This window comes from Pelmatolapia mariae, linkage group LG17, assembly GCF_036321145.2.
Source record: "Pelmatolapia mariae isolate MD_Pm_ZW linkage group LG17, Pm_UMD_F_2, whole genome shotgun sequence".
In the NCBI taxonomy this organism is placed as follows: domain Eukaryota; kingdom Metazoa; phylum Chordata; class Actinopteri; order Cichliformes; family Cichlidae; genus Pelmatolapia; species Pelmatolapia mariae.
This window is the reverse complement of record NC_086242.1, coordinates 15,157,506-15,180,172: the sequence shown is the minus strand read 5'-3', so window position 1 is coordinate 15,180,172 and position 22,667 is coordinate 15,157,506. Positions and strand designations below refer to the sequence as shown.

General features: G+C 40.1%; 1 protein-coding gene across 12 annotated transcripts in view; it reads left to right on the top strand.

Moving 5' to 3' along the window:
• magi2a (membrane associated guanylate kinase, WW and PDZ domain containing 2a) overlaps nucleotides 1–22,667 on the top strand; it is a 257,427-nt gene that overhangs the window by 76,246 nt on the left and 158,514 nt on the right. For 11 of the 12 annotated variants that reach the window (XM_063460653.1, XM_063460652.1, XM_063460651.1 and 8 more), the window contains exon 2: nucleotides 3,349–3,465. In XM_063460653.1, the coding sequence (XP_063316723.1) occupies nucleotides 3,349–3,465 (117 nt within the window). Of the gene's footprint in view, nucleotides 1–1,319; nucleotides 1,698–3,348; nucleotides 3,466–22,667 lie in introns of those variants that run through there. The other variant, XM_063460658.1, reaches the window with a different exon arrangement.

The following is a 22,667-nucleotide window of genomic DNA, read 5'->3' as shown; positions in this document are numbered from 1 at the left end:
TGAATACTTAGTAATATAGTGTATAATAAAATCAATCCACTTCACGAGTAATGGAATTAGACTGATTCCTTTAGGGGCAATAGCTAAACTGCAAAGTGTGAATATAAACTAGTACACATCTTCCCATGTAAATCAAAACTCACACCTAGTTTACGCACTGCTGTATTTTATGTAATTTTCTCCCTGCTTTGCTGTCTATGCTCTCAAATAGAAGTTAAATATCTCAAAAACCTTTGCCTGGGTTGTCTTCCCTTCAAGGTAGTATCCTTAGACAGTGCTGCTTCCAGTATTGCTGCTATTTTTAGCCTGGAAGTCCCATTCAGACCACTTGCAAGTGTTTGATCTCCGCTGTGTCACAACAGTGACCCTTCAACTTGAATTTCAGTTTGGTGAAGAGGATGAAGTCACAGGGAGTCAAATCTGGCAAGCTCCAAAAAGCTCCTACATTTTTTATTGCCCTGTGTGTGGCAAGGTAATGGCACGATGGCACGCACCACCGTTTAGGTGATTTGGGACCAGTGTCCTACCTCCAACGCTTCAGGAAATTGCAGTAGAACTCTGCCCTGACAGTCTGATCCTGAAAGATGAACTCACAGTACACATCCTTGTGAATGTGGAAAAGAAAAAACAAAACAAGCTCACTCCTGGTCATGCTCCTGAACTCATGCGCCGTCTTCTTTCATTGAAAACTGCTGTTTAGTCTCTGGTTCATAACTAGACATCCAGCTCTGCTTGAAGAAACACATGCAAAAAGATGCATTTCTTGTTGCTGATAAACCATTAATAAAACCAAACCCTTTTTTACATTGTGGGAAGTTTTAGAAAATAAATTTACATATATGGGATTTTATATCAGTATCAACATCAGTGTGCTGTAAAGCTTTACAAAGATTTAATTTGAAACAGAGAATAAATGTCATTGCCAAGATGGCACGTATGACGTGACCAGAAATGAAAAAATTGCTATGGGTTTCTAAACACAGAGTAAACAAACAGCAAATTAATTAGTAGGAATACTGTTCTGTGGGAGTGAGACAGCACTGCGTTTGGCTGAAGCATATTATTTAGTTTCGCCACATGGTTTCTGATGGTGGAAGATGGTCATTTCCAAGCCATCTGGATGCTATAAGCCAAGGAAGACGATGTGGCAGGATTGCTTTTAATCACTAATAGGCATATAAAAACCCATGTAGTGCACTGTACAGCAGATGGGGGGCGTTGCAGGACCTGTGAATCTGAAGGGAAAACCAGGGATTTCATTGCGATAGGTCCCCACAGCCATAGCTGTGCTTCAGCAGTCGCTCTCCCTCACTCGCAGCATCACACACTTCCCTTCCCCTCCGCTTTGCCACCGTCTCTCTCTCTCACACACACACACACACACACACTCTCTCTCTCTTTGCTTCAATGTTTCTCAACCACTCATTCTGCTGCGCTCGCCCATGTCATCTCTCCTCTGTGGAGTGCAGAGAGAGGTGATTCAGCTCGCGGGCTGACTGGCAGTTGCTGGACTGGGCAAACAGAGACAGAGTTGAGGACCTGAGGGACAGGACAGTACTGTTTGAGGGGGGGATTCCATCGGGAGAGATACAGCGCAAGATTACCTCCAGTGGAGATTATTTGCATCACAAAACCTGTGGAAAGAGGACTGTGACTCTCTCTGTGTAGTGGATGCACAACCGCTGCCTGTGGAAGAGGTGCCATTCACTGTTTTAATTTTTGTGCTTTTGTGTGTGTATGTGTGTGTGTGTGTGTGTGTGTGTCTGTGTGTGTGTGTGAATTTTGAATGTGCTCACCTTTTCAGTATGCAGATTCACCGGCTTGCCTTCTTTTCTCATGCAAATGTAAATTGGCTGGTTGTACTGCTCTACACCTTTGACAGAGACTCAGATGGAGCCGGTCTCTGTATTTCAGGTTTGCATGATTATAATGCAACGCTGCGTGAAATAGTTTGGGATTTATGCATCTTGCTGTATTTGTGTGTGTGTGTGTGTGTGTGTGTGTGTGTGTTTGTATTTGTGTGTGTGTGTGTGTGTGTGTACTTCGAGAACACAGAAGTGAAGAACCAGAATGTGCTGAATAATTGATCCCCAGTATGACAGAAAACTTCCAAACTAGGTTATTCTTGAATTAATGTGCCACTCATTATATTTGCTGCTATTTCACCCACCTTCCCTCTGAGCTCGTTTACAGTCAATTGTGTGGATACCCCCGTCTCTACATGTGTGCACTGGTGATATGCATGCTCTCCAACATATCATGCGTGGATGTCGTTGCCTCGGGAGCACACGGGGGAAAAGAAGGGGGCAGCTAAGTGGTATGTGGCACTGTGCCAAGTTGCTGCTTCAAACTGGATGTTGAAGGTTAGTCAAATCCACTCGGTCTGCTTCTCTGCTTCTATGCAGAGGAGTAACAAACATGACAAGTATGTTGGTTAAAGCGACACCGCGAGGAATCCCTTAAGTAACATCAGCCGACCATTCCCCCTCCTCCACTTAGCCGTCCTGTCTTGCCTCCATTTCAAATGTGATTATACGAGTGTGTGGCAGAGTAGATAGATGGAGTATTTGTTGCAGAAGGAGGAGGTGGAGATAAAGCTTGTTTTAGTTTGCTACTTTCTACCCCCCCCCCCCCCTCCCCCCCACCCCCCCACCCCTGCCACGGGATTTGCCTTTGCCTTCCTTCCCGCTTATCCCTTACCTCCATTTGTCTGTGGTCCCTTGATCACTTTTTAACCCCCTCAGTCCTGCTGAGCCAGCAGGAGTCACTGGTTTTAAATTGAAGTCCATTTACAGAGCTGGGATTGCTAGAGAGACACAGAGAAAAGAAAAGAAGGGGGAGGTAACCCAGGTGAGGGCAAATAAGAGGGAGTAAAAACAGCCCCTCGGGGAGTTGGTGGCTGATTTATGTGTAGACATATCTCCACACGTGTTTGGCCACAGCTCCAATTAATACCTCCGCCAATCCGTGGCCGCGCTTGACAAATGCTGGATCTGTGAGTGCCAAGTGTGTTCATTAGTGTTTGTTTGTAGGATTTTCAGCGAATTTAAATTGTTTACTGTGGTCTTGGGAGATTCTGGGTCATTTGATGCTGCAGTGTTTGGTTCTTCCTCTGCTTGTTGTTGAGGTTTGCACGAAAAGAAAAAAAAAACGTGTGAGGCAAGCAATTTTCCTTGCCTGGATAATTCACAAACACATCCAGCTGTCCCCATTTCTGATCAAAGGCTGATTAGGCTCTTTCCTTTTATAACTTGACTGGAACAAATTTTGGTATCAGTCTTAGAGTAATTGCATTTATTTGAATTTGGTGCTTTCGATTATTGATTATTGACCTTTGTGTTCCTCCAGGGGGCGTGATAGACAAGGACCTGCGCCACTACCTCAACCTGCGTTTCCAGAAAGGCTCAGTGGACCACGAGCTGCAGCAGATCATCCGGGACAACCTCTACCTCCGCACCGTCCCCTGTGAGTTACCTTGTCCTCACCTGACTTCCCTTTGTCCATCCTTGTTCCCTTCACTCACCTCCTTGAGTGAGACACTTACATTCAGTGCTTTGCCAAGGGTAGATCATCAATAAAGCCAAGTGTGCAATTTCAAAGGGGGCAGTAAAAGCTCCAGGTTCACTCTGTGACAGTTTGAATGTGGTAAGTTGCCAAAAAACAAGACAGAAATGAGTGTTTGGCTCACATCTGCAGTTCTCTTTTGGCCACATTGGACCTTGCCTGACATAGGATGACTTTGGCTGCCTCAGCTCAACCATAGATCCACCTTGTCAGTTCAGCTGTGTAACAGAGCTGTAAGTAGGCCTAATGTCTGCATGTGGATCTCCAGTGTCCCACACTGTTCAATAGCATCTTTCATTGCGCTCTACGTGGTGTTTAAATACCCACTTTTTGTGACGAGGTCTCAGACCACAGTGATGTCACTGATGACATCAAGGTTAAGGATGTCCTGTAAATTAATTAAAGAGAGAAAAAAATCAGATGACAAGCAGGCTAGTCTCACAATATCAAAATATTCAAAATTCGAGCCCAGTTTAATGGATGACGTATTTAAGAGCTATTTTAAGCCAATAATCACATTGTTCAGTGATCAAATCACATTGTAAATTTTGTTGAAAATTGTGACATATTGCATAATGTGTGCATAATATTGCAAACTTATGATGTCAGGTTGCTTTCCAAGTGTTGCTGAAATTAGCACCGCTAGCACCAGTGGCATTCTTTTCCTAATTCCTTTTTTCTTTTTCTTTTGATTGTCCACGCACCTCATCAAACCATGTTTACACGTTGCTCTCCTTCAGAGGTGTATGCCAGGTTATTTGTCGGTTGTTGTAGATTAACAAAATATGAGACTACATCCACACATACAAACGCGGGTATTTTTTTTTTGAGATGGAAATTTTCACATAAAGACACTAAGAGCACTGTCAAGAGTATGCCAAAGCAACATGTGGTGATATAACCCTAACTGTATGAATTGTTAGCCAATCGGAAGGCTGGAGATGATAGCAATGTGCACAATTTAACATTAAAAAAAGGAGATAAAGGTACACACCTTTGACATTGCAAGACAAAAATTTCTTTTCCTCACCGAAACACAAAGTATTTTTTTCAAAAGCTTTGATTTTAGTGGCCTGAAACACCATTTACATGTGGATGAAAGACCAGAGCACATACAAAAAGCTCACTTTACCAAAATACCTGTGTGTGTGTGTATACATATGGATTGAATACTTTGTTTAGCTTGCTAACAGTTCTGTTGCCAACTAGAGACAGCAGCAATGTTTACCCTTCAAGTGGAGTGAGTGAGTGAGTGAGTGAGTGAGTGAGTGAGTGAGTGAGTGAGTGAGTGAGTGAGTGAGTGGAGCCATTTATATGCACTGTTGTGATATTTTCTGTTGTAAAAATGTTTCCTGCCATGAATTTTGCTGTCTACATTTCCTGCAACTTTTAAAAAAACATATAGGCTGATTTTTTTTTTTTTTTTTGCAATTTTATATTCCTTGTGACTGTATTCTAATGTGGAAAAATGTACTGCTGCAGAAGCCTTGAGGGTTATCCCTAACCCTAAACCCTAAACTTTTTTGTATAAAACTCACTGAAAGCCACAACAACCAATTATATAACAACAGGTTTGTCTTCTCTCACTTTGTGTTAATGATTCAAAATGCTTTCACATCTTTGGCAGCTGTGCAGTCTGTTGATTTTTTTCAAAAGCTCAAGAGCTTAGAACTGAATAGATCTAAAGCTGAGGTCAAGTTCAACATGTTACCACATTTTCAGGCAATTTTATACATACCCACTGACAGAGAGGAAGCCTGAGGGCAGGCAGTACTCTTGCAGGTGGTTGGTTTCTGGAGCTGCAGAAAATGTAACAAACTAATAGGTTGTTGTGTATAGTCCGCTGCGTACATTGTCTAGTGCTTGAATGCAGCAGGACTCATACACATGCAGAGAGGATGGGAGGAACAGGGGGCCAACAGGGGCATCCTGACAGGTCGATCGAGCTTCTTGCTTCGCGTGAACTGTTTCCCCTCTGAGTATTTTTCAAGCGCGGTATGTGCTGAATATACTGAATTTTCCTTCTGATGTGAGTACGTGATGTGATATTTTCTTTCCCTGTTTGCCATGTCCCTTTGGTTTCAGCCCCAAATCCCCCAAATATCTATCTGTGCGGTGATCGATTTAGCTGCTGGAGTGTTAGTTTAGCTGGAATCAGCCTTGTCTAGAAGTTCGACTCTTTAAAATCAAATGTTGACTGCAGCTCTGTCTCTAATTAGCTGCATTAACTGCCTCACAAGAACACAGAGCTGCAACCAAGTGATCTGTAGACAATCAAAGATAAGATTTGGAGGGCTTTAAGCTATTGATACTTGGTGTTCTTGGTTCAGGATAGCTTTTTAAACTGAATGCTTATCTAAGTCTTAAATATTGTATGCTGAAAAACATTTTCTTTTATCAGGTTATCACACAATGTTATATGTGCTAGGGCTAAGAAAACACAATATTTAGTAAGTATTATTCTGATTCCTGATTGCTTTTTGTTTCCTGGATGTTCAGCCGTCCATTAAAGGACTGTGATATTAAAGGGTGTTTGTCTGTAAACTCTTATCTGTGCACACTGTTTGTTAGCCTAGCTGTGCATTTAGACCCAGCTGTCTAGTGGCTAACTCCCCCCTGAATCCCCTAATGGAGGTGCATTCTTCAAGCTTAGGTGCAGGCAAATATCACTGGAACCACTTTTCTGTCTCCCTGACTGCACAGAATGCAGCAGGAGAAACAAAAAGAGACCTATTTATATTACAATACAAGCATCATTTTCTCTGATAACCACTCATAGAGCCACTGCCAGTGAGGCAGTGAAGATCGAGAAGAGGTGAACAGTAAAGACTGAGAACAAATGGAGGAACAAATAGAGGGAAAGAAATATGAAAAGGAATGGGGGAAAGGGGATGAAGCTTGATGATAGGGACACGGGCTATATACACATAACCACATAGGGAAATTGACTACACATACAGAGAGAGAGAGAGAGAGGGTGGCAAAGAGAGGTTAACTGGTGCATTAATGAAGGTTTAACAATGGGCTTTAGTGCTGCTGACAGGAAGAGGGCTTAGTCATGACTGAACTAGGCTTTTTATATCTGGATGCATAGATGTGTTCTCTTTTTAGATATGGAAAACATATGTTATTGAGAAGAAACAATGCACTATGACTGTGAAGCAATCAACGTGGACAAGACACATCTGGAGTTGGTCTTGGTCCAAATTATGAGTGTATTTCAACCAGATTCATTTGTACTTTATTTTCTTATGAGACAAATCCTTCCAACAGCCTCAAATCTCCTGTGTACGCATCTGTTTCCAAAAAAATTGGGATGCTGTGTGAAATAGATTAGCTAAGAATAACCTAGCTAATAACATAGTTGCAAAGACTTTAGTGATATTGTCTCATACAGTCATATCATTAAACAATTCCGAGAAGCCAAAGAAATCTGTAGGCAGAAGATAAGGCTGAAAACCAATACTGAAAGCCTCTCAGGTGGCACTGCATTAGAAAAAAACAGACATGACTCTGTAATGGAAATCACTGCATGGGCTGAGGAACATTTCTGAAAACACAGTTTGTTTCAAATGTATCCTAAATCTCTACCAAGGAAAAGAAAACATATACTGTATAATATAAACTAGATCCAGAAACACTATGCCACCTTCTCTGACCAGAGAGAGGACAACTGGAAAACTGTCATGTGGTCTGATGATTGAACGTTGTCCTCCAGTCCTCCAAGTCCAGAGTGGCTTTAGTAGTAGGTTGTAACTTGCACATCTGTGAAGGCACCATTAATACTCAGTGATATCTACAAGTTTTAGAGCAACATGTGCTGCTATTCAGACAATATTTTAAGGTTAAGTGATGCAAGATTATTTTATTGGAAAAAACCAACAACAACAAGTGTCCCTTTGCTACTAAGCATCTGAAATCTTATCCATGGTAAAGAATGGGAAGACATTTCCACTTCAAACAAGTTATTTCAGATTCCAAACAGCAGAAAGTTTAAAGTGAAGAGATCAATGAGGTGTAAATGAGCTTATTTTTCTAAAGACAAAATTTCTCTTGCTTAGTGGTGTACTGGTTAATACAAACCCAGCCTCAGCACGTCACACACTAGTGTACTCCCAGTGCCTTTCCCAAGCCCAGAAAAATGAGAGGATCCTAAATCAAACAAGCAGATCCGTTCATTTTGGCAACTCCTATGGATTAACAGAGCAGCCAAAAGTTTGTTTTTTTCTTTGTGCTTGTACTATTTCTAGTAAATAATGGGATTAAATGACAAGCAAATCATTGGTTTGTGTTTTTATTCATATTTACACACTGTGCAAACCTTTTTTTTTTAGGATACTGATAATATGCCAGGTTTAAACTGAGCATTTGACTTAAATGAGCTAATTGTAGACAAACCACTGGGAGATTCATGAAGTAAAGCCCCCTCTCTCAAACTGATAAAAAAAAGAGTTGCACTGAAGACTCCCGAGATGTGTGATGAATCTAAAGGAGGCTAAGGGGTGAGAGAGAAAAGGCATGATGTGAAGTAGTTCATCATCACAATTTACACATAACCCTTGAGTGGTAAAGAAAGGACATTTTTTCGTGGGGATGGAGGCTGACGGGCAGACAGTAGGAGACTTACTGCCATTCACACCAATCGTGAGGCTTGGATGGAGTCGGCGAGGGCAGCTAAGGCTGTGCCAGCTCTTAGACAAATTGGCTGGTTGAAATCCAAGGTCAGAGCGTTAATAGCCTGAGCCCATGTGAAATCAGGCCTATCTTCTGGTAATCCATATAGATTTGATGGGAGGGATAGAAAGTGGAGTGAAACAAGGTGTGTGCAGACTAGTCATGAGACCTAAGTGTTCTATATTGGCTGAATTATTTAGGTAAGAGTGAATTGAAAGAACATGACAATGGAGTAAATATATATTTTTAAACAACAGAGTGACTCCTGACTGTGCTTTCATTTAATAACGTCATAGCTGAGCAGAAAGATATTTGAAAGATGCTATAAATATTTGAACTAATTTACAAGTGTTTAGATATTTAGAGTAAATAACTTGAAGGTCAACTGAAAGATTAAAAAAAATACAAATGTTACTCTTGTTTCCCCATCGAATACCAAATCAAATATAAATATGCACAGTGCCTCAGTTACAGGGAAACAAAAATGTGTTAAAAATATCAAGGTCATCAGGATAATATGACTCATTTCCCAGAAGCCACTGAGTCTTTCATGTACTCATTATATTTGTTCTTCTCTTGTTTTTCCTTGCCTGGCTGATTTTTCTCTTTTACTTTACTTTCTTCATACAAGAACACTTCAAGCACTCCTTTTTATCTCAGTGGACACAATAAAGCACTTAGTGATGTGGTGTCATTGATGGTCTCTGAATAATAGAGCTGATGATCAGGAGGCCATCTGGAGGTAGAAAAGGGAGGAGATGCTCAGTTTGTCACTTCCTTTCAACTTCTTAGAAATGTAAGTAACATGTCCTCTTAAAACAAGATCTAGAGTGTCTATTTGTAACAAAATGTTGGTTTAAGCCATCTATAAAAAAGCTTTAAATGCCAGAAATGATCCAATAATCCACAAGAAAAAAAAGGTAAAGATCAAAATAGAGTCTGAGTAATATAATTTAATGTATCTGTTCTGTTTCCATTAATGTTAATAATCTTCCACTCTCCTTTTTTTTGTTTTAAATTACTAGACTTTGTAGGGTCCCAGCCCAGAGTCAGGAGCCAGTGGAGCAGACTATTAGTGTTTAATAGTAGGCTATTACTGAATTAATTATAGAAATAGAAAATTTGGTCCTTATAATGGAATAGACCATGATCTGTTTTGAAACCTCCTGTGGGCCCACCTGCCACAGGATGAGCCACTGGGGTTCATATTGTTTGAGGTATTCCAGTCATTCGTTGTCTTAAGTGAGAACTGGTGGGCAGGGATTGGTATACTTGTATTCCTCTGGTTTTAATGCCTGCACGATACCTAATGCTATGCTGAGACTGCAACACATACATATAGGATGCCTCTTTGGTGTCTCGTAAGTGAGGTGTTTCAGGCACTTACTTCAGGGAGGAGACCCCAGGGAAGACCCAGGACAATCTGGCTTGAGAACACTACTGCCCCTGTGTCCTAGACACTGTATTGATGGATGGATCGATGGATGGATGGATGCTGAGCATATCTGCCATACCATCTTTTAAACCTGGACATGACAAGGTTGATCTGACTGCGAAAGATACTGCACTCTCACATAATGGAGACTTATCCTTGGCCTGGTAGCCATGCCAGAAGGCATACCATCCTTTATTATATGTATTATTTACCTCCGCTTTGAACATAAATAGGCAAAATAAACATCATGTTGTATTAAAGAAGACTTTATGAGGAAAAAATGTATAATCATAAAGTGCAACGGGTAAGTAATTTCCTCCGTCCGTATGGTCTGACTTCTTTTTTACAGTTTGTTGTGGTGACTATCGCACAGTTCAAAGCAGTGATGGCCTCTAGCACTCACAGCTGTATTAAATTGTATTAAACAGTTTAAATCAGCACAATTTAAACACATTACCTGTTAGGTAAGAATGTCGTAAGCTGCAAATGGTGACATTGTGACAACATTGCTCTGTGATCGCAAAATAACCCAACCACAGACTTACATTACTGTACTGTTACAGAACAAATTAATGTAATGTATTTTAGTAACTATGGCGTTATGTCAAGATAAATTGTATTGTAATCTGCTTTCAAATGTAACTCTTTTGAATATAAAAGCAACATATTTACAACGTTGTTTTATTTTATGTTAATGTTTGAAGCACTGAACAGACGTCACCAGAGACCAACGCAAGATGTTACCGCTGAGCTGCACCACCAAATGTTTGTTGTAAACGGGAATGACATTAAGTGACAGCTCAGTCGTTCTGTGTGGTGCTTTGTGACTCTTATCCTGTAAATACAATAGCTGCCATTAAGTAGCATTTGCAGCATTATCCACAATTCAAACTAAGGGACATGTGTATACCTGTGAGCACGAAATCTATGTTAATATCCCAGCTAGGGCTGGGCCATATTATACCGTTCACGGTAATACCGGTATAATGTTAGGCAACGATAGGAAAATGAAATATCGCGATAGAATATGGGTCAAACGCGCATGCGCAGTGCCTTTGTTTTCATACGCACATGGCCGATTGTTGAGTGAAACGGATGAACCAGAATTAGTTTGTAAAAATGGTGCCACTTCAGTGATGTGGAACTGGTTTGGTGTTTGTCCGTCAGATACACAACAAAGCACATTTTTTTTGTAGAACATGCAAGCGGCCGTCGTTATTGCCGTATTTGTCGGACTAAGGTGCTCGTAAATCTGGGAGTAATCTGGGTCCTAAACTCCCTCCGCTTCAGGTCCCAAAGTTAAACAAACACTGCAGCATCACTAAGAGTTAAAAACTGTCTAAATTCTTTCATCTTTAATAAAATGATCAGCATTGCTGCTTTACCAGGTGTAACTATGAAGTTTAAGATCCAGGCATACATGAAAACAGAATTTATTACATTTAACGGAGTTAGAAGTTAGCAGGAAGTTAGCTCGCTAGTTTCGCTAGTTACCTAAGCATGATATAGCATGTTCTGACTGAGAGATTTCTGAAAAAATTCAAACGTACAGCTCTGCTATCACTTCCAACATAAATGAAGACAGGAAACTAAACAGCAGTGACGTTTGTAAGGTTACTGAAGTTGGGCTAGCTGGTATGTAATGATGTGCTACGTGATTGCTAGCGACACAGCTATGTTAGCATAACATAAACAGTGAATCTGGAGGAATCAAGGCTAACACTTTTCCACTCAATAAAAGTTAACGTGAAGTTTCCTGATGGTTAGAGACAAATGCAATCGCATAGCAGGATGCTGTAAACGGACCAAACTTTAGTCAGGAGAACAACTGAGATAATCCATCCACAATAGAAGGTTAGTCATTAATATACTGCAACAACATGGGAATAGAGCAGCTGTGATAGAATACAGCATTAATGAATCAATGGTACAGAAGTGGAGGAAGCAAGAAGAATGAGTTGAATAAAGTTTGATTTATCTGACTGCTTTGTTTCGCTTATTGTGCCTTATAATCCCGTGCACCTTATGGTCCGAAAAATATGTATTTGACTTTTTTATTTGGCACACTGCAGTTTAATGTTGCAAAGCAACTCTTTTTAACTTCAGTGGATATTATACATGGTTATGCTCAGGATATGTCAGCCCATTTCTACTGGAAATGCCTTTTGGTTAAACTTTCAGCAAGGAATTTGCATTTGCACTGTTAAATTTTTATATAGCTTTAATGCACATAAAAAACAGCTTCTTGTTTAAGTGAAAATAAATGGATGGTGTTTTTTTGCGCTAGTAAAGTTGTGGAGTTGTATTTTGTCTCGCATCAATTATATCGTCAGTTATATCGTTATCGCAAATTTTCAAATATATATCGTGATAAATATTTTTGGCCATATCGCCCTGCTCTAATCCCAGCTGCTGGACAATTTTTTCCTTGTTACAGAAGATATTGCCCAATTATAGAACCCCACACTGTGATCCTTTTGGGAATCCTGCCTTCACTGCTAACAGCTTGGCTACCTTGCAAAGAATGCGGCAAGCAATTTGATAGCAGAGGTGGGCCTCTTGAAGAAGGAGAGTTTCAGCGAACATCCGCTAATGGAGACGTAAAGTTTATGAACGGTGTGATTGGATACTCCCGCATGTGTTTTTAATGCCCACAAGTGCATTTTCATTGCATTGCCTCTTATGAGTCCTTGCATTAATGTGTGAATGTGTTTGTTTTCTTTGGCCTTTACATGCATGTGCAAACAACATATGCTTAAATAGCAGGAAGTAGAGATTGATATTGTGAGTTAATGGGGAGTTTGACGCCTACAGGGACACTGACTTTGCGTTAATGGCTGGGGCAGCCGTGCACAATATGGATGGTGTTTACTAATGAGAGAGAGAGACATACTCGACGTCCATCTGCCTATCCACAGTTGTCAGTTTGATCATTCTGAAGTCTTGCAGCATAGCAGGAAATATGACTTTCTCTACGGCTTTCCTTTCCTTTCCTGCTGCTCTGCTGCGCCGTCTTTGTCTTTACTTCGTCCCCTCATTATTTTCTCCCTGAGTCCTGTTGTTGTTATTGTTGTTTTGTTTTGTTTTGATTTGGATTTTTGTGCTGTGCGTCAGGGTGTGCATTTCATTGCAAAGAAGATTTGTAAGTCCAGTATGTAACTTGTAAGATCACACAGGTATCTGTGATTGTCCCTGCTTTCTTTTTTGCAGCCTGTCACTTGTCTGTGTTTCTGGTTAATAGCCTGATGTCTGATAGATGACGGCAATAATCAGGATAATAAAAAAAGTCTAACAGCTCCCCAGTGCCCCGCCATTCATTATTTAGCATCTCTGTGAGAAACCCAATAAACTGTAGAGGTGTGAGCCTGAATGAGGAGCTCAGAGAGGCCTTCCTTACTGTGGCGCTCTGAGATGAGGCCTGGTGTGGAGAAAAATGAAGAGCTAGTTTGTGTATTTTTTTTAAAATTTAATTTATTTTTTTATCCTGGTCATGAAAAACAGGAAAACGTGCTGCTTGTGTTCTTGTTTGCTTGCTTGTGTATTATTTTGTCAGTCTTTGTGAAGAAGGTTAAGCAGATCAGACAAATACCTCTGGTCAAAAGCTCACTTTCTTTCATCCATCCATTTACTCCGCTCTCCTTCTCCTCACTTACTCATTGACTCACTGGAGGCAGGGCCGGGTTTCCATGGCAACCGTTTCCACTCCCCATCTGCGTCAGAGGCTCAACTCTTCTTAAAACCTCAGCCCCCTTTCTTTTCCCTTCCTCCCTGTGCCCTTCCTGTCCCACTCCCCTCTACTTCATCCCACTTTCTCCAAGCGAAGACTGTAGGTCAGAAAAACCTGGCAACTCGGGGTCAGCGCCAAGTACACCGCTTGCTGGAAATAGGATTTCAAGGTGTAAAATCGAGTGTATAATCCATATGTTAGAGAGGTGTGCGCGTTTTCATCTGTGGGCTGAGGGTGAGGGAGTGTGGGAGGGGGTTGACTGACAGGGCAGGACACAGATGTGGATGTGCCGGGTGGCAAGCGTGACGCGGCACTCTCTGCTCGCTGGCAGATGCGGTTTTCAGACGCAAAGGGGAAAAGGTGTGAGATTTGCTCTTTAATTGGCCTTCATCACATAAACCTCCTCAACATCACCACGCCTCATCATCAAACGCCTGCTGTCTCCTACCCTTGGAAGTGAAGAAGCGGTGTCAGATAGACAGATCCATCAGGTGTGCCGCCTGCGGTCACCTCACCATGATGCTGTAATGAGAGCTTCCTCAGTTGTCTTTGGTATAATGATCTGGTGTCTTTGGGGGAATGACGAAGACCTTGATCCTTCTCAGGAGGTTTCACAAAAAAGTATTTACACATTTTTCTTATTCCAAAGCATGAATTATTTTAAATGGGAGCGAAAGCATTAACAGAACGGCGGCACAATCTTAATGGGGCATATTTCCACTGCAGCACATCGCTCCCATGACAGCCTGCTGGAAGCTCCTGGATTATGATTGAAAATGACTGCTTCTTTAAGTTGGACACTGGAGATAATAGAAACTGTTGGGTAAGAGAGTAAAACCTCAACTCGCTTAATTGTGTCCACAAGGAGTAGTCTAAGTATGTCTTATTCACAGAGTGCTGTCAACACAGAGCCCTTAGCGCAACATGGCAAATTTAGCTCAGTCAATCAAACACGGGGCATATATTGTTAGGTGGCAGTTTGTTCTGTGAATCAGAGAATAGGCAGACAGTAATAGATTAAAGTTGGTATTATAAAGTAGTTTGACTGCAAAGATTTACTTCATCTTCTCTACTTAGCTTCAAAATTTCACACCATCATCTGATATTTAAAAAGAACAATACTATGCACCATCATAGCAAATGTGCCTCGGGACTGAACTCTTATCAGCACATATCTGGGGCACTTTCCCTTCTCTCCTGTCGACTGACTGCAGTTATTACCTCCATCCTTATTACCCACATGTGGAAAGAACTCGTTGAACCAGCAAGTGTAGAAAGCCTTTTCTTTCTTTTTTTTTACAGTGCTGTGTTTTTCATCTCACCACCACATGCTCACAACCAATCCTCCCATCTATATTTTTCCAAACCCTTCCCCTAGCACTTTTTCTACTAAATGCTTTGTATCCGTTTGGCAGGACAGCGCAGACAGGTGCACAGCTCAAGCTGTTGTTCACCATTGAACTGGCCTTATCGCCAGAGAGGTACACGGAACTGCAAAACTCATGCTATCGTTTTGAATCCAACCCTATTGTGACAAAGGAGTTTTCTGTTCCTTTATAAAAACAATGACGCAACAGATGTGAGAAAATGGTATTGATCAGAAGTAGAATGTAACTTCTGGTACCTGTGATAAATAAAGTTAGAAAACGAGCAGAATTATGTGCACAGTTTTTGGGTGTTGCTATGCATAGAAATGTGAAATGCAGAAAGGGTTTCTTAAAGTGTGTTGCCGATACCATTTTTGTGCCAAACCTAGAATACAGTGTGCGTGCTACACCTGAGAGATAAATGAGAAAATTGTGCAGGTTGATAATAAGGAGAGACAATGACGTCCCTGCAACCTTCTGATTACTGTTATTATCACTGGAACAATGGGTCCTTAATTCCCAGCATAAAAATGAGCGAGCCATGTTTTTTCTGGTTAAAATGAAAACTGTCATTATCAGATTTTATCAGTGGCTAACTAATTAAACTAACATGAATTAGCATATTAAGATACCGCCATTAGTTAAAAACTGCTTTTCCAACGGACTTGTTAACATTTCTAGCTTGATTTAAACAGGAACGTTGTCTTAGCTATGAGCTTAATGGCTCCATACAATATATATAATAGTAGATTTTTAAAAAATGGCATAAAAGAAGAGGCTTTATTCTAAGAACTACAAATTCCAGATATGTATGAGAGTAGTACTTTTTGAAACTTCTGCAGTTGAGCTGCCATGGGCATTGTGGCAGCTCAAGCATTTAAACACAGTTTGACCCATAGCATTTTATCCATTACTTGTTAATTAGGTGGCTGTCTTCAAATAGTCTAGAGGATGCTTCTCCAGAGGCACCACACCCTCCACTCATCAGACATCTGTTTATCACCCTTACTATTGCTGTGAGCTGCCAGTTTGTTTGACTGGCATACCCGAGGTAACGTGCAAATAAATTACAGAGCTGCTAATAAGTGTTACTCTAACCAAATTTGGAGTATCAAATTTGTTCAAATGTTGTGACTGGAGCTCGTAAACGTTTCTATTACGGTGCCAGATTTTGTGAACAGGCAGAGAAACTGACTCTGGGGTTGGGTTAAAACGCAGCGCTCTTGGTTCTATTTTTACATATTCACTGCAAATAAACCGCAAAGGTCTTCAGATTTTGATGTTTTGTGTTTCTTGTCTGGTGTAAATTGTGGTTGTTGGCTGACTTATTCAGACAGCTCAGGGACTTGGTACCTGTATCATTTGTTTCCAGGGTTTTGCCGTTTATAAAATAATACTTTGTCAGAGATTCTGACTAGAACTCTAATTTAACTGCCTGTGCTCACCAGAGGTTACAGTTGCTAAGCTATGATTGGACAGTTGTTCTGGGGTTAGTTTTAGCTGTCACTTGAATGATGGGTCCTGAGACAGGCCTACAAAATATTTTACTTTCTAGACTTGAACATAAAATCTTCATTCTTTTAAAAACTCAAAAGAGCAATAACTGACCATGTGTGATGTTTGAGATGTCTGTCAACTTTCTTCCACCTCTCTGACTGGTGTTTCAGGTCGCTGCCTGCAGACTGATTCGGTCTAGAGAGCAGCATGGGGACACACCGACCCACAGTCTTAATATTCGTGGCCAGCGCCTTTGTGGCCAAAAGGGCATTTCTTTGACCAACCATAAGACAAACCCCTCCCTTCTGGAAAGAGCTGCACACACATAAGGCTGAATAATATTTATTCCATATTTATATTTGCTCTGGTAATTTTATTATGAAAAGGGACAGTAGTAGTCTGATTACAGAGCTATATAAGGATCTTGATCATATTATCTTAGTCATTATGAGGATACTAATTAGGGGAAGTATAACATGATTAGAAAGTCTTTGTTTTCCATCAGTATGTACAGTAGATATACTTCTGTGAGTATACAGCTCTGTTTCAATGTTGAACGAAGGAAGCATTGATGTGTAATTCGGCGTTTGAAAGAGCAACTTCGCCCTTGGCTAATATCAGTACTACATCTTTTTTATGCTTATCTACCGTTTATTTTTTTCACATATAGCTTAAGGAAAGATGTCTTTATTACAAATGTTTTATCTAAAATTATCTGGCTCAAAAACGATGTGGCTGATATATTTCAATAAGGCCGATACTGAATGTTGGCTCAAACATTGGTGCATAGGGTGTACCCCTGCCTGTCACATTGTGACACTTGACATGAGCTCCAGCCTCCCCCATGACCCTGAATTGGATAAGCAAAAGGAAATATTCTTATTCATTCGTATTATTTTTATTATGTGATATTTACCACTGCTATTACCAATTAATAACTGACACTAGTCAATAACTGACTCTCATCACATGTAAGAGGAATTAGTGCTCAAGTATGTGTGTCTGTCTGTGTTTTGGCTGATTGAATTTGGCTGATTAAAATGTTGAGCGTTTGACATTCATGGACCAGTTTGTTGTGGAAACATTTTGTCCTTTTTTTCTGAACCATTCTTTCTAAATAGTCGCTTCCATGTAAACTAACTTCATAAAATTATATATTTGTGTTACTGCCTCCCACCTGTTTTTCTGCTTTTTTTTTTTTTTAAATCATAGGCTTCAAAGTGACAGTTATGGTATTGTGCCACCACCCATTGTAGAGACCTGAGGAGTCAGTAAGGCCAGAGAAGAGAGAAGAAAATCCCCAAGGCCTGTCTCATTAGAGACAGCTTCTCTGTCATAATTCTCTAGTTGTAGCAGCATTAGGCTTTCCTTTCCCTCATGTTAATTACAGGGGCTGTGTAAGTAATTGGCTCTTTTTTGGATGGTAAAGCTAAGGCAGAGAAAAAGAGATCATAGTTTTTTTTATTCGAAGGAAAATTCTGTGCATATTTTTTTGCTCATGAGAGCAAGTTTCAGTGTTTGAGGCTAAGATTAGGGATCATTCTCCGGTATCTGGTATCCCAAATGTTAAAAAAAAACCCAAACCCTTCTGTCCACCAGCTATTTCTCTTCTTTTTTGAAGTTAATGTTTTCTTCATCCGCCACCCCATGTGTTTTTTCCATGAAGTGTGTAAAGTAAGTGTGACACTGCAGTCGACAGTAAGGTGCACAGTCACCCAGGCTGATGATCTCCAGAGGGTTGTCAAAGACTTTAGCTACAGATAGCATCAGCAGGATTTTGACCATCATGTATGTCATAGTCAAGTAATAATTTCCACTGCTCTCTGTGGCTTTAGGTAATAGCAAGACAAATGCTTAGTCTGCTTAGCCTGCCTGCTCCCACAGATATATCAGAGCGGTGATTCTGTTTAGCCCAGATCCTAATGAAATATTCCATCTTTGCCACCTCAGTGGGATGGGGAATTGAATGTGCAGAGGCTGCTACGCTATCTCATATTGTGACCTGCTGAAAGAAGGAAAGCTATCAGAATGTCAGATTGTCTGTATCATTATTTGGTACGATCCACGCATATAAGCTTGACACTACAAGTATTCAATTTGGATGGTAATGATATTACGCCGGAAAGTGTATGCACTCAAATCATCCCTAATGGCAGCATTACAGCAGGCATTCAGTTGGGCAGATTGAAACATGCTGCAGCCTATTGATGTCGAAGCTCAGGTCACAACTGACGCAGGTAGAACTTTCATGACGTTTTATGAGAAAGCCACAGAATGTGAACATTTGCAGGTTTCATTTTGTTCCAAAGTGCATGGTGCAATGCAGCAAACCTCTCGGTCAAGCAACCCGCTCGGTGTGTACAAACACATCCCGACACAGAAAAAACGGCACGCTGGTCCCAAATTTGGGTCAATAACATACAGTCAGATAATAAAAGAGATAATAAACATTTTCATTCCCTTTGATTATTTTTTTCTTATGTTATCTCGGGCCTTTTTATTTGTCTTATTATCTAGTACATCCCATTTTTTTGCTGCTGCAATGGCCCACTTCCCCTACAGGGGTGATTAAAGTTTCATCTTATCTTCAAACGAGATTACAGCATGCAGTAGCTCTCCCACAGGTTGAAGAGCTAATTCAGGTACAGCAGATTGACCAACCACAATGCTACCAGCGAAAGGGAATCCTTTTGACTTTTTTTTGGCACAGTGCAGAGTCTCCAAGGGTAGGATTAGCGTTCAGCCCTTTTTACAGTATGTTTGTTTGTTTGAGTCCCGTTTTCATTTATTTATTAGAGTGACACATAACTCGAGGGATTTTGTAGATGTCCTTATCTGAACAGATGGGCTTAATATTATCACTTCTGATCCATTTCACAGGGAAAGTGTCAGGCGGGATTTGTATTCAGATGTTTTAAGTTGTCTTTAAGACAGAGCTGTTAATAGAAACAAATAAGGTGTTGGGGGTTTTAGTTGAATCTGTTTGAGACACTTGGGGATATTGATAGAGCTTTATGTCCTGTTTTTAGTCTTACCTTGTTCTAAGTGTTGGCATAATATTTCTGAGGCTGATCTGAAGTCAGCTAGGAACATACCACAGCTGTCAAACAATAATATTTGTTGCTTCTTGATATCAAGCAGAACAAACATGAATACACAAATTGTCAAGATGTATGAAGGTTGTCCTCCAACAGAGAGTATTTACAATCATAACCATTTCTTCAACCTGCTCTCCGCTTCCAAACAAGGCCAGGACAATAGAGAGTACTATTCAACACATAAAAATTTAAAACTTCCCTGTCTGAGGATCCATTTTTTGTCTAGCATCTCATTCTTGTCAAGGCAACGGATTCTCTGGAGGAGTTTTCCAATGTCTGCTAATTATCTCCGCCAGGATGGTTATGTGATTGTTTCGGTTTGCCTCTGTTTGTTTTCATGCCTTCTAGCAGGAAAAAGTTCTGGATGTATTTGTGTGAACATTTTACTAGAAGTGGGACTTGACCTGGCATCAGATCTGGATTCAGAAATTTTTGACAGGATTCTTTGCCATCACAAATACAAACAGAGATATGATGTGATATGTTTTCAAGAATTTTTCACAATCGATTTCACATTCTGATATCTTTCTGATCCAAGGATTTAGATCGTGCTTCATGTCGAGGGGATTATCAGCCTTGATGGAGGTAAGGCCCCCGGGACTGGTCAATGACACCCCCTGGCAACCTTCTGTCACTAGGGAAAGATGTGGATTCCCCGACTGACTGGGGAGTGGTTGCTTGCTGTCACTGGATGGAATAGGATACTGCACCAAACACCTCCTTGGTCTTGCTTTGGTTTATAGCAGGTTGTCACACTCGCTTGTAGTTTGCCTGAAAGAACCTGATTGTGAATATTTGCTAACTAGTGCCAAACCAGAAACAAACACTATTGGCCTTCAAAGTAAAAGCTGCTTCATTTTGAAAAACATATACACAGTATTAGTATATGGAGCTCAGTGATATGGAAAATAATCTGATTACAATATATATTTTTTCACATCAATGAATACTGATATAAATATTGCAATATAAATAAAATCACTATTTCTCAAAAGCTTACAGCTTCCTTTGTACTCCTCAGTAAAGATGTGGGGTTAATTTCAGTTTAAATAGTATTTCATTTCTGTCAGAAATTGTATTTTTATACTAATAAAAGTTCATCAAATTTATTGTTCAAAATTGATTCTTGGAAAATACTTCTTAACCCGTTATCCCCGGTACGCCAGCAAATCAGATCAAGAGCTCAGGGTGCTACTAGTGAGTTGAACACTGAATACTAAATGAGCATCAAAAGCTGGGGGATCAATTTATCTTACAGGGTAAGACAAATTATCTCGCTTTTGTTTATCTTGGGTTTTTTTCTCTCCCTCACACTGTTTCACTGGAATCCTGCCATGCCCCAGAATCGTTTTATTGTACAATATTAAAGAGAAGAAACAGTCAGCTGTTGAATTTTCATATTCTCATCCAATTCGGCAAAATGCAAGGCAGCACTTACTTGATTCCTTCTCACTCCAGAGATTCTTTTTACCTGGTTGTTCAGATAAACTGCGCTCTGTCACCACAGGCTTTTCGTTTCTTTTCTGCCGATCAGTTTACTGAAGGAAAAAAAAATATGCATGGCCTTTTTTTTTTTGGCTCACTTCTCCTTTACCTCCCTCCGTTACTTACTCCACCTCTCTCTGTTTCTCAGTTGTGTTTGCTTTGTTTTGCAGTGCGCTTCAGTGCTCAGGAAGATGCTTTGGTTGTTCAAGGTTAGATTGCTACACTGATCAACAAAGAGCAAGTGCGTTTTCTTTTGTTTGACACGAGCAGTGCGCCTCCCCAGACAAACATACAATGCATTTACTCATAGACAGTCACAAAAATGTGCATTAGACGCATCCACACCCAAGAGGTTGGAGTACAGGGCCAGCAGTTACAGCACTTTGCCTGGCAAACAGCTTTATCTTCTGTATTGTCAGATACATATTTAATTGACCTTTCATGTATTAAGCTACTTATGTATTCATCTTAGCTTGGCATTTTAATTAAACCAGGTTTTCTGTTCAGTGTATATTTTTGTGGACAGGAACAGGGTTAGGGTTTAGCATTAAAAATGTTATCGCTATGTCGCTATATTTGTTAGCGATTTTTCTCCCGTGTTGATGTTCAGGGTTATTAAATCTTACTTAAAGCAGCGTCTCTCCAGCCTTGCAGTATATGGGCTGTGGGAATTGCTACAGACACACATCCCAAAATGTCTCCTGAGAATAGATCTTAATATTGTGTAAGTTTAAGACAACTAGACAACTATATCACCATCTGATCTCCCACACTGATGCATTGCCTCCTTGAGAACTCCACTGGGAAAATAATCATCTTCTAAAGGACAATTGCCAAATAACACCAAAATGTTGCACTTCTGACATATTTACCAGGCCAACAAGCTATCTTAAAATCTATGCCAGGGACACTTGCTGCAACCCTAAAGTGCACACACATAAACATATAGCCAATCACCAGTTGTTTGAATTACTGTTAGCTACTGTGCCTGTTGTCCAACATAAAATGGAAAACTGTGGTTTTCATAATCATATTTTCTGAGTTCCAAATCAGATGTTGCTGACATAAAATAAAAATTATATGATGCTTTTCTAAGCATAAACGCTACAGATATTCATTTTAACCCACTGGTAGGTCGTTGCTAGACAACATGATAATGTCAGATTAGATGCAAAATGAAGGTTTTGTGGATGTAAATTACAGATAACTAATAACTGTTAACTAATAACTTTAATTTAGATCCACAAAACCTGCTGTGAAGTAGATTATCACTACGTTTTTTAGGTTCAACAAATAGATCATTTTAATGAATGGCGGTTCGTAGACAATTTAATGATAATATGTCAAGCATGATGAATATTTTGTACATGTAAATGAGATGTTATCAATGTTGAAATCAAAATGATACAGTGCCTTTATAAGACATCAAAGGTGCATAAATGCTACATTTTAACCCATTGGTAAGTGGTTGCTAGGTAACGTGATAATGTTATAATATCTGATATAGATAAGAACCTTCATGGTTTCTCAACTGATTACAAGTTAACAAACAGATTTGTGTATTTATTTTTTAAAGATTTGACTTACTCGTATTGAATAACTTTAAATTTTATTTCAAGGGGGTTTTTTGGGTTTGTTTTTTTTTTGCCAGAATTGGGTTAATATTGCTCATTGTTTTAGAGATGTAACAGCTTGATTGAATTCAACAAAACCTGTGTGAAGCGCACAAAAAGTGCTGCTTACTTTTAATTAGAATTTCACCAACCTTTACAAAGTTAGGTTTGTTTAATTGCTTTTGCCACTGTAGTCGGTTTCCTTTT